This window comes from Elgaria multicarinata, chromosome 17 (genome assembly GCF_023053635.1).
Source record: "Elgaria multicarinata webbii isolate HBS135686 ecotype San Diego chromosome 17, rElgMul1.1.pri, whole genome shotgun sequence".
NCBI classification, from domain to species: Eukaryota; Metazoa; Chordata; class Lepidosauria; order Squamata; family Anguidae; genus Elgaria; species Elgaria multicarinata.
In genome coordinates this window covers 19,758,008-19,770,786 of record NC_086187.1, presented here as the reverse complement: position 1 = coordinate 19,770,786, position 12,779 = coordinate 19,758,008, and the positions used below count along the sequence as shown (strand labels likewise).

At 44.6% G+C, this 12,779-nt stretch overlaps 1 protein-coding gene across 1 annotated transcript in view; it reads right to left on the bottom strand.

Moving 5' to 3' along the window:
• LOC134410291 (radial spoke head 10 homolog B2-like) overlaps positions 1–11,452 on the bottom strand; it is a 31,603-nt gene extending 20,151 nt beyond the window's left edge. The window contains exons 1-9 of the mRNA XM_063143482.1: positions 11,211–11,452; positions 9,389–9,464; positions 8,263–8,331; positions 7,480–7,653; positions 5,945–6,030; positions 3,869–3,989; positions 3,011–3,187; positions 1,291–1,432; positions 435–556 (exon numbers count right to left, since the gene is read on the bottom strand). Of these exons, the coding sequence (XP_062999552.1) occupies positions 435–556; positions 1,291–1,432; positions 3,011–3,187; positions 3,869–3,989; positions 5,945–6,030; positions 7,480–7,653; positions 8,263–8,331; positions 9,389–9,464; positions 11,211–11,452 (1,209 nt within the window). The remainder of the gene's footprint in view (positions 1–434; positions 557–1,290; positions 1,433–3,010; positions 3,188–3,868; positions 3,990–5,944; positions 6,031–7,479; positions 7,654–8,262; positions 8,332–9,388; positions 9,465–11,210) is intronic.
• Positions 11,453–12,779: the final 1,327 nt, after the last annotated feature.

Genomic DNA, 12,779 nt, shown 5'->3' with positions numbered 1-12,779 from the left:
CACCCACCCTCTGGAAAACCCTCTCCTGCACGGTTTGGAAGGCAGAAAATGTGGCAATCTTCAAACCCCTTCTGAAAATGCACTTGTTCACTTAGGCTTTCCCTGGGATGTAATTAAATTAATCAGGTTGCTCTACCTTACTGGTCTTTGTATTGCATTGTATTGTTTTTATTGTAACTGGAATCGTTTTTAGTGTATTTTAATACAGTATTTTAAATGTGGTATATGAACCACTTAGGGGGTTTATTAGTTAGCGGTATAAAAATATCACAAATAAATAAATTGTATTCTTCCTTGTCTCCCTTTTCTTCACTGGCAGGTGAGCGAATCAAAACCAGTAATGTATTTGATTGATTGATTGATTGATTGAATTTCTACACTGCCCAATAACTGAAGCTCTCTGGACAGTTTACAAAAATTATGAACTTACATACCTGTTTGATTTCTTCTTCCTTGTCTTTTTCTGGAAGTAAAACCAACAAAGTTGCTATATCTATTTCAATGTTTGGTCCCAAAACAGATGAGCCTTCTGTGCCGTCAACAACTTTGATGCTCTCTACGCAATGACAAAAGGAACAACATAAAATCGGATCATTCTTGTCACAACCAACAAAAACAGTGGTAAGAGCTGCAAGGTGTTCTGCAGCAGCTGGTAGGGGGCATCTGAAGTCAGTTCCAAGTGAACTGGATGAAGGTATAAAGACGATGTGTCTCAAATTTACAGATGATACAAAGCAGGGAGGTATAGCTTATTATTCCTATCCATTTTTATCCTTGCAACAACAACCCTGTGAGGTAGGTTGGGCTGAGAGTCTGTGACTGGCCCCAAAGCCACCCAGTGAGCTTCCATGGCTGAATCGGGACTAGAACCCGGACCTCCCAACTCCCAGTCCGACACTCTAGCTACTACGCAACACTGGCTTTCATGCGATTTACCTTTTCTCATTTCCACAGAAGGGAAAAGCGAAAGATGGGTGAAAAGAAGACAAAATCTCTCGATCCAACACTCTGGCCACTACACCAATAGTTAACATGGTCACTCACTCACTGAGGGGTTTTTTTTATGGCTGAAGGAGATTTGAACTCAGCTCTCCTGACATACTAACCAATACACCACACTGGCCTCTCCTTTGTTAAAAAAAAAAGTTGTGACTGTCTTGCCAGTACTCACCGTTCATTTCCATGTACAATTTATGAATGAAAACACTGCGCGTAATAAACATTTCTTTAAAAATCGCTAGTATCTGATGACTGTCATCTACTCCTCCAGTCATATTTCAAGCTGCTCACCATTGCCAAAAAGGCTCTTCGTGTGAATGCCGCTTAGATCTTGCATATTCATGACATCAACTTGAAAAGATGGATATTCTGCTATGCGGTCATCTATGAATTCACCTTTGTACACACGTCCATTCTTGAATACAAGTTTACCCTGAAGAACAACCAAATGTGTGTCCACAATTACAGCCTGGTGGGGTTGTGTTTTTTTGCAAACTACATGCATGAAACCAATCTGCATAATTCTACTCTGGATTCCATTTGTTAGTTGCTCTGGATGGTGACAGAGGAATAGAATCATAGAATAGCAAAGTTGGAAGGGGCCTACAAGGCCATGGAGCCCAACTCCCTGCTCAACGCAGGAATCCACCCTAAAGCATCCCTTACAGATGGCTGTCCAGCTGCCTCTTGAAGGGCTCTAGTGTGGGAGAGCCCACAATCTCCCTAGGTAACTGGTTCCATTGTCGTACTGCTCTAACAGTCAGGAAGTTTTTCCTGATGTCCAGCCGGAATCAGGCTTCCTGTAACTTGAGCCCGTTATTCCGTGTCCTGCACTCTGGGAGGATCAAGAAGAGATCCCGGCCCTCCTCTGTGCGAAAACCTTTCAAGTATTTGTAGAGTGCTATCAGGTCTCCCCTCAAATCTTCTCTTCTGCAGGCTAAACATGCCCAGTTCTTTCAGTCTCTCTTCATAAGGCTTTGTTTCCAGACCCCTGATCGTCCTCGTTGCCCTTCTCTGAACACGCTCCAGCTTGTCTGCATCCTTCTTGAAGTGTGGTGCCCAGAACTGGATGCAATACTCTAGATGAGGCCTAACCAGGGCCGAATAGAGAGGAACCAGTACCTCACGTGATTTGGAAGGTATACTTCTATTAATGCAGCCCAAAATAGCATTTGCCTTTCTTGCAGCCATATCGCACCGTTGGCTCATAAAGAGGGAGAGGATTGCAGCTATGCTCAGAGGGAAAAGAGAATTGGCTGGAGGGGGCCAGGAGGGAAGAGCGAGATAACACCAAAGTCCCTGCTAATCCGAAAGTCCCAGTGCTGCCATCCCTGCAAACTTCAAACCAACAACCCCACTGCTACTGATACATAGATACATTGATGGATATCAGTGTGAATGACTCCCATTGTATTCGATGAGTGCATAATTAAATATGGCACTTCATCAATATGGCACCATCTAAGGGGAGACATGATAGAGGTGTACAAAATTATGCATGGTGCGGAGGATGTAGATAGGGGAGACATTTTTCTCCCTCTCTCAAAACACTAGAACCCAGTGGGGTCATCCCATGAAGCTGATGGGTGGGAAATTCAGGACAAATAAAAAGGAAGGACTTCTTCACACAGTGCATCGTTAAGTTATGGAACTCACTACCACAAGGTGTAGCGATGGCCACCAATTTGGATGGCTTTAAAAGGGGGGTTGAATGGTTGTACGTAATGTCCAGTATTCGAGGCAGTAAGCCTGGGTGCACCGGTTGCTGGGGAACATGGGTGGGAGGATGCTGTTGCACCCGTGCCCTGCTTTATTGGTCCCTGATCGACAGCTGGTTAGCCACTGGACTAGATGGACCCTTGGTCTAATCCAGCAGGGCTCTTTTTACGTTATTATGTTTTTATGTATATTCTCAATCCCTTTCTCTCTCTCTCTCTCATTATACAGCTATATCCAGGCTGAAGATTCTTGCTGAGCCCGAGCTTTTCTGACACCACTCAACAAATCTTACCATGCCATGCTTTTTATTATAAACCCACTCCCCTTCATACGACGCTCCATTGGCAAAGAAGAACTTCCCCCTTCCGTGGCGATCCCCGTAGACAAAGTCTCCCACGTATTCGTTCCTTAGGGGATACTGCGACCCAGGTATTCTCTTCAGATACCAGGTGTGAGTACCGTAGCCGTGCTGGAAAAGGTGAGCCGTTATCAGAAGAGCCTCCCCTAACATTGTCGTGAACAGCATCAAGTTGCATTGCATGATTATATATTTCACATTAAAACTGGAGGGGAAGATCACTCTCAATACAACGCGAAAAAAAGAAAAACCTCCCCTGCATTTCCATGCTGGTTGCAAAGGAGGGATTTCCCCCCTTCCTCAGCACCTAGCATGGAAATACAGGCCACCAGCTTCTTAGCAGACTAGGCAGGCTAGTAACTTCTGTTGGCTTACTTACAAGGCTGTTTTCAAATTTTCACCAACTGGTCAAGTACAGTTCCCTTCCTTCCCAAACCCATTCACCCAAGGAAAATATGATCAAGGGCTGTGGCTTGGCGGGAGAGCACCTGCTGAGCGTGCCGAAGGCCCCAGGTTCAATCCTCGGCATCTCCAGGTAGGGCTGGAAATATCCCTGCCTTGAAACCCTAGAGAGCCGCTGCTGCCAGTCAGTGTTGACGATACTGGGGCTCGATGGGCCAAAGGTCTGACTCAGTACCAAACAGCTTCCTATGTTTGCTTTCAAGATGTTAATCCCATTTATAAACTACCTGAAAAGGTGGGAGAGGCGGGGTGGTAGAGGTGGTTGAAATAAATATGGCTCGTGTAAAAAATCTGCAAAAATCCAAGCACATGATCCAGTTCAGCTCCTACCTGTATGCCGTTAACCCACTTCCCAGTATATTCCTGATTAGTGGTCAGCCATCTCATCCGCCCTTCTCCGTGCCGCATGTCTCTCTCCCACTGGCCTTCATACATATTTCCAGATTTATAACTGTTAAGGAAAGAAATTACAAGTTTACGTTATTATCCTATGAAGCCCTAAACAACTTGGGACCAGGATACCCAGGCCGGATCTACACGACTGCTTTAAATATTTATTATTTATTTTATTTATTTTATTTATCATACTTATACCCCGCTCCTCAGCCAAAAAAGGCTCTCAGAGCGGCTTACACTTAGGAAAAAAAGACAGTCCCTGCCCTCAGGCTTACAATCTAATAAAGACATGACACACAAGGAAAAGGAGTCAAGGAGGGAGGGAGGGAGGAGAGAGAAAGAAAGAGAGAGAGAGAGAGTCCAGCAGGAGCAGGCCCCGATGTTACTTCTGCCTGCTCCTGTCCCCTCGGTCCTTCTTCTTCCCCACAGGGCCAAGATGGCAGTTTGCCCTGTGGGGGGGGGGGAAGAGTCCAGCAGGAGCAGGCCCCGATGTTACTTCTGCCTGCTCCTGTCCCCTCGGTCCTTCTTTAACTGCTTTAAAGCGCTATAAAACTGTTATAAAGCGCTTTAAAGCAGTAGTGTAGATCCGGCCCTGGCAGACCACCTTCCCTTATATACACCCAGATGACATTTACGATGGTCAGAGGAGGTCATTCCAAGACAAACGGAATGTCGTCTTGGAATGACGAGGGGGCCTTCTTTGTCGCGGCACCCATCCCTTGGGAAACCCTCCCTCGTGCAGTTCGCGAGGTGGAAAACGTAACATCTTTCCAATGCCTCCTGAAAATCAGCTTTCCCTGGACTATAACTTATCCTGGCTTTATATGATATATTCAAGTTTTAAATCTTGTCTTTCTGTATATTATCATTTTAATTGTAAACTGCCCAGAGAACCTCGGCTATTGGGCAATTTAAAAATGTAAATAAATAAATAGAAAGCAACAAAACTATACAGTATGAAAGTACGAGTACACCATGAACTTCATCTGAAGCTATTCTCTGATGCTTCCTCCGAGGGAGGTTTGGAGGATGGCAAAAAAAAAGGAGAGCCTTTTGGCTGGATGCTCTCCTTCCCTGTCAATTATGAAACACTGTCTTTAGTGAGGCCTGCTTGGCGTGAACATTGTCACCAGGTTAGTACTTTCCTCTGCTCCCAGGCATTTGACAGCATATAAGTTTGTTTGTTTTTAATATACATATATGGATTTGTATGAAATACATACGACTTTCTAGCAATTACACAGAGGGTTCAGCAAAAGTGGACCCAATATCCAAATAAGTATTCATTTGAAGGTGGTGTCTATACACCACCTGTTCAAATATTGATACTGTTATAAGGTTCTCAATCCATTGCATTATTGCAGATGAGTGTTTATCCTTCCAATGTTGTAATATCCATCTTTTAGCTATCAAAAGGGTGCAGAGAATCCATTTATGCTGACCATTTGTTAATTTCCATGAATCAGGTGAATAATTTAAAAGAGCGCGTACATCAGTGAATATTAAAGACTGTTCCAGTACAAAAATTATACGAGGAATCACCTCCTCCCAAAAAGACACAACTACTGGACATTGCCAAAACATGCGTTTGAAAAAAGCATTAGCTGTATTGCACCACCAGCAATTATCCAAATTAGACAATCCCTTATTAAAGAGACATTATGGTGTCCAACAGAAACAAAACAGAAGTTTTTGCTGAATAAGATGCAATTTAAGATCCATAGACGTGACAGGTAGATAGATGCCAGAGTGGTGATCCACTGATGAGGCATTTTGTGGTGGTGCCCACAGCATCGTCTCAAATTCCCAAATGTGCCCACGGGTCCCAAAAAGTTGGGGCCTCCTGCTCCGGCCTACCGCTCTCACAGGGCTGTTATGAGGATAAAATGGGAAAAGCCAGGCACACCAGCTTGACTTCCTTGGAAGAAGGGTGCGATCAATATACACGTAGCGAATACAACCAGAGCGTCCTGCAGTGACATGCTGACCCAAAAAGGTTCTAACACTCACCGTCTTATTCCCCATCCATTTTTTACGTTGTTCACAAAGTCGCCTTCATACCAGCAGGAACCTTCCCTGTTGTAGTAAATCCTGCCCTGAAACCAAAATCAAATGAATATTTTAAAGAACCTGTGCTTAAGCTCCTGCAGGCGGCTTTTTACACATGGTGAATGCACACTTGTTGTTATTGAAGCATAACTAAGCACTGTACAAACATTACACTGTACAAATATCCTGCTAGTTAGAATCACAGAATAGTAGAGTTGGAAGGGGCCTACAAGGCCATCGAGTCCAACCCCCTGCTCAATGCAGGAATCCACCCTAAAGCATCCCTGACAGATGGCTGTCCAGCTGCCTCTTGAAGGCCTCTAGTGTGGGAGAGCCTGCAATCTCCCTAGGTAACTGGTTCCATTGTTGTACCACTCTAACAGTCAGGAAGTTTTTCCTGATGTCCAGCCAGAATCTGGCTGCCTGTAACTTGATGCCATTATTCCCTGTCCTGCACTCTGGGATGATCGAGAAGAGATCTTGACAACCTTTCAAGTATTTGAAGTTCTCTGTATTGTTTCTGAGACTGATTCTTTCCAAATACACTTTCGTTTGTTTACTACAAAATCTGTGGTTTCTATGGTCAACTCTACCTTCCCCCACTTCTCCAATGGCAGAAACTAAAATACATGCGCTTAGGTAGCACAGGATGCAGATATTTGCATCTCTCTCTGGCTCAGTTCAGACCACACATTTCTCAATGGTGGTTTTAGAACTCCATGGTGGAGTTTTCACACCACCGTTGAGAAATGTGTTGTCTGGTGGGAAAACTCCACACAATGGTGGAGGTTTTTGTGGGAAAAACACTCCACGCAGAATATCCACTCTGTGCAGAGAAGAGCTCCTGCACAACCGTTGTGTTGCATGTGTGGCAGGCTCCATGGAGTTTCCCAATGTGTTGACTTGACTTTTCCCCACTGGCTGCAGAGTTCTCTGGCAAGAGGGGCGAAAGGAGGGAGTTCTGCTCTAGGAGAGTTGCCAGGATTGTTTTTTCGCAGCAATGGCTGATGGGATACCATCGGGAGGACTGGGAGAGGAGAGAGGGTGAGGAACTGTCAATCAAACGTCAAAATGGATTTTACTCAACTCCATGGAAGCCCACAGTTACACAACAATGGAGTTAAAACATGTTGTGTGGGGAGTACCCCCCAGAAACTCAACTTTTGAGTGGAGTTTTCACACCGCATTGATTAACGTGTTGTCTTAACTGAGCCCCTCTCTCTCTCTCTCTCTCTCTCTCTCATATTGGGTATATTTGCACAAAGAGCTCCTTCAAATTTGGAGCTGGCTGTTTAACAGCAACCACAAAGTAGAATCGCACAAAGAGTGAAAAAAGAACCACTATCGGTCACCCACCCAAGTCTAAATCCATTTCAGTCAATAAAATACGAAAAAATGGGGCCTGGATTCTGCAGCAGCTCTGCCCACAAGGGGAGACCTTTTTTGCCCAGATTCTAGCGATCCAGGCATTGCTTCAAACAGCATGTTCTCAATACCTTGCCGTGCCTTTTGCCTTCCACCCACTGGCCGACATACGAAACAGGATGGGTGCCACACTTGTAAACGCCAAAGCCGTGCCTGATCCCGTTCTTCACTTCGCCTTCATAGACGCTGCCGTCAGGCCAAGTGTAACTGCCATGATCCATCTGCAGGTTCTTGACAAAGTTTCCCTTGAGAGACGAGTGTACAGAAAATATTCACTGCTAAAAGAAGAGACTTCTTGTTTCTAGTACCCTCATCAAACCCGCAAAACAATTCCAGTCTTCCGCTACCTCACCTAGGTGGGTGGGTATTCCAAACTCCAAAACTGATGTTTAGGTTTGAACGACACTTTTAATTGAAAATGTTCTTTTATAGGCAACAAACAACAAGAACTATATAACAGCAAAGTCAACATAGGAACGTCGGCAGAAATTGTTGCAGTCTCTGATCAGGAACCCAGAGAGAGGAAAGTTTTATAGCAGAGGTTTAGAACCTTTGCCCTGAGGGCCAAATCTGGCCCCTGTAGGGTCCCAATCCGCCCTTCCAGAGTTCCCCAGATAACCACACATTCTTTCCCCTCATCGCTGGCCATTTGGTGATTCTCCAGCTTTTGTGCAGTTTCTCCTCATTTTAAGAGGCTGGAATAGCTCTCCTAAGGCTTAGTTACTGGCAGTAAGGGCTTTAAGCTACAAGGGCCAGAGAATCCAGCTTAGGTACTTGTAAAACGAGAGGTTTCCCCACTTTTGGCCTTCGCTACAGTCAGCTGAGATGGTGCTCTGCTTAACATCGCATTTTACCTCGTACTGCACTCCGTCGGCCCAGGTGTACGTTCCTCGGCCGTGCATCATGCCATCATAAAACATGCCCTTCAAAATGAAACACAAGTTCATCTACGGATCTCTTTTTAAAAGATTTAAACAGCAGGAAAAGTTTTGCAAGAGTTGCCTTGCTTTTGTTTTAAAGTTTGCCAATGGGGCTCAGCAGAGTCAGAACACACACTTTGCTCACCGGAGGTTCTAAGTTCAATTCACCTGAGAAAGACTCCAGTTTGAAACCCCAAACAGCTGCTGTCAGTCAGTGTAGGCCAACCTTTTCCCACCTTGGCATCCTCCAGATGTGGCAGACTAAAGCTCCTATCATCCCCAGCCACATTGGCTGGAAATGATGAGAGTTGTAGTTCAGTTGTAGTCCAGAGGACGTTGCAGTGAGCACACTTCAGGCCTATGTGATCTACTGGGGGCGGGGGGGGGGGGGTGTTACAAGAATGCCAGGTTCCACAAACCAGAGGCAGGTGCATAATTGTGACTCAGGCAGGCAGACATATCCTTACAGTTAAGTATCAAGATGCTTCTGAGCCCAGGAATCTGTGATCAGTACCTGAACCAAACTCACAAGTCCTTTCACACATAGGTCCACTCATGGTCCCCCCATGGTCCCCCCATCCCAAGTGTTCTTTTACAGCAACCTAATTTGGGGGGCAGGGAGAGAGTACGGTTGGAAAATGGGGAGTCAGAAACGCTTGTTCATCAACTGCAAATCACTCACAGAACTATCATCTGCCCAGCCCTGTTAAAGGAGATCCTGAAAATGGTTTCATGATGTGTGAATTCAAGAAAATTGGTAATCAAGTGGTCTAAGGGCTTGGCTGTTTCTATCTACATCTTCAAGCACTTGGGCTGAAGATCTGGATGGAAACAGTCCACTAAAGCACTTACCCAGAGAGGCCTGAAGCCCCATTTGTTGTTTCCTGGGCAAGTCAAAATTATTTTCACATCAGTGGCATCTGGAAATGGCTCCTTACACCCACAGGTAAAAAAGAAGTCACCATAGGGTAGAAAAAGCTATCGTGTGAGTCCATCTCAATGTTCCAAGAACTACTAGAACGAATTCTTTGGCATGGAGCTCGACATTAAATATACCCACCCTGTATACATTGCCTCCTTGAAAATGTGCTGTTCCTTCTCCGTCATATAAACCATGGACCTTTTCTCCTTCATAGCTACAAGGAAAACAAACTAAATATGAAAATGAACATGTGGTGCATACATCAATATAACTAGTAAACAAAGTCATTTTCAACACAGAAAAGGAGCATTCTCACCAAAGTACAGCAGTAGCAGCAATGGAGGTATTACACATAATTTTTCATCTCCAAGCAAGGAACTCTTTTAAAGGCACAGGAACCCTCTCAATGTTGGAAACTGGCAATCCTAACATACACACACATATAAACCAAGTTCACACACGGAATGATAAACCAGGATTATGGAAAATCTTGTCTTATTGTGAATGATAATGCAGCCCACCCACTCCTGCTAGGCTCTGCCTTCTAATGTGAGCTGCTAAACTAACTAGGAATTGAAAGCTTCCTGGTGTGTCACTCCCAGACAATCCAAGATTCGTAAACAGGAAACAAACCCTGACTTGTAAAGGGAGCAACAAGCCAAGATCCCTGATTCAGATGATATAATAAGCTCTCAATTCTTGGTTAGTTTAGTGGCTTATGCTAGTGGGAGGAGCCAAGCAGAAGCAAACAGGATGCAGGCACCAGTGCAGGGCTGGTTCACAATAAACCAGGATTCTCTAGAATCTTATCATTCTGTGCAACATGACCATTGCTAGTTCCCTTGAAACCTTTTTGTTGAGATAGTTCCATAACTTGTTCCTAACCCCCTATCCCTGCTCTCCTCACTATCAGCCTCTGGTTAGCCCCCCAGTTAAAATAGAAAAATAAGTTTCAGGACAGATGAAAGAAAACACTTTTTCACACAGCAAGTACTTGAGCTATGGAATGTGCTACATTATTCCCTTATTTCTGTTTTGTGTAACCCCTTCCCCCCCTTCATATGTTTTAATGTGATTTTAGACTGTAAACCTCTAGGCAGGGTATTGCTGATTTATTTGTATATTCTGTACAGCACCAAGTACATTGTTTTTTTGTGAACCGCCCAGAGAGCTTCAGCTATTGGGCGGTATAAAAATGTAATAAATAAATAAATAAATAATAAGAGACAGCCAACCAACTTTGACAGCTTTAAAAAGGGTTTAAATACGTTGGTGGAGAATAAGGCTATCAGTGGCTACTGATCATGATATTATTATCTTCTATAACTGGTTACTGGTTGCAGGGGAGCATGAGAACTATTACGCCCATGTCTTGCTTGTGGGATTCCCAGCGGCACCAGGCTGGCCACCCTGGGAACAGAACACTGAACTGATAGGTCCTTGGTCTGATCCATCCAGGGGCCTTTCCACACGTCGTACCGAGGCCGCTTCTAAGCGACCCCAGTGCGACCCCAAACCGATCGTCTAGCTTACCTTTGGAAGAGACGAAGAAGAGACGTCCTTGCCGCCACCGCCTCCACCCACCTCCCTCCTCGCCGGCCAGCGAGGAGAGCTCGGTGGAAGAAGGCGGGGTGGAGAGTGGAAGAAGCTCTCCACCCCGCCTTCTTCTGCCGAGCTCTCCGAGCCGGCCGGCGAGGAGGGAGGTGGGTGGCAGCGCCGGAAAGGACGCCTCTTCCTCGTCTCTTTTACAGGCAAGCTACATGATCGTTTTCGGGGTGCACTGGGGGCGGATGGAAGCGCCCTGAGTACGATGTGTGGATGTGCCCCAGCACAGCTCTTCTTTCTTAAGATGAAACACAATTATTCCAGGATAATGGGTTGGGGAACAACACTTAGGATAGCAGCTACACACATCAACCTTGATCTAACTCCCTTGTTTTTACCTAATTTCCTGGTTTACCTTTCAACAACGAGTTTCATGAGAACAGGCTCTCCATACACACGAGGTTCTGTGGCTGGAGGTGCCTCTGTTTCTTTTACTTCTTCCTTAGAAACCAGATGGGCTGCCAACTGTTCGTCCACTTGATTTGCAGCTGGCAGAACATTCTGGAGGGAACTCGCCACATCAAAAGAAGGATCACGTGCAGGCGGAGGCAAAGATTTATCTCCTTTTTTACTGTCTTTCTTCTTCTCTTTACCCATCACTGGTATGTTATGCTAGAATTTTGTCTCCCTGTAGTTCACATCTATACTTTTCAAAAAGCACAGGCCTGTTTTATCTGGGGGCGGGGTGGGGGGGGAGAGAAGGAAGACATTGCATTAGTACCTCTGCTTGATGGCTACTTCAACAACACCATCATCTGATACACAAGCTAAATGAAGATGAAGCACTTTAAGGTGCACTATGGGATAAATTCTGAGGATGGTATGCATCTAATGAAGCACAACTGTACCATAAAGTATATTTATTTTAAAACGTTTACACTCCCCACCTTAAAGCCAAGGGGTTCTAGGCACCTTACACAACTAAGGAACGCAATACCTGATAGAGGACCTCTCCTGGTAAGGATCTACCTTTGCTCTATGACCAACTGTCTTTTTTCCTAAGTGTAAGCCGCTCTGAGAGCCTTTTTTGGCTGAGGAGCGGGGTATAAGTATGATAAATAAATAAATAAAATAAAATAACATCTGAGGCCTTCCTGCAAGTTCCTTCTCTGAGAAAAATTTGGAGGATAGCAACAAGGGAGAGGGCCTTTTCAGTGATGGCCCCTAAATGCGTAATGTTCGCCCCAGCAAGGTCCGCCGGCCACCAACACTGTCAGATGTTGAGACTTTCCTCTATGCCCCAGACATTTGATGGTATATGATGGGCTGTTTTGTGCATCAGTTCAATTGTTTATGATTGTCACTGATGTTTTACTTGTTTTATGGAGCAGTTGTACGTTCGTGGATAATTGATTTAGATTTTTAAAATTTTGTAGGTTTTAATTTTGTTGTAAGTTGCCTTGAGTCTACTTTGAGAAAGGCCCTTCTTACCTGCCTGCCACCAAGGGTGACTGGGCTGATGAGTACAAGGGAGAGGGCCTTTTCGGTGATGGCCCTACACTTCTGGAATCAACTTCTATCAGGGGTTTGTCAGGCCCTTCTTTACAGGTCTTCAGGAAAGCTTTGAAGACTGACTTGTTTTTTCTGGTCCTTGGCTTTTATTGGAAAGTTTTTTTATTTATTTTATCAGCAAACTCTGTTTTTGTAGATTTTATTGAAACATGTTCTATGGATTTTTTCATTGTACCCATTTTGTTTGGGTTTATTTTTTCCTTATACGCCACCTCGAGAGGCTTAAACAATTTTAGATAGATGTCTAAGAAACATAATAAAACAACAACAAATTATTTAAGGGTGCAATCCTATGCAAGCTTAGATGGAAAAAGTCCTACAATTCCCATAGGAATTGTATAGGACTTTTTTCTTTCTAATCATTCCTAGAATTGGTCCATAAGATGCTTTATGCCCTGCCTTTCTAGAGCTA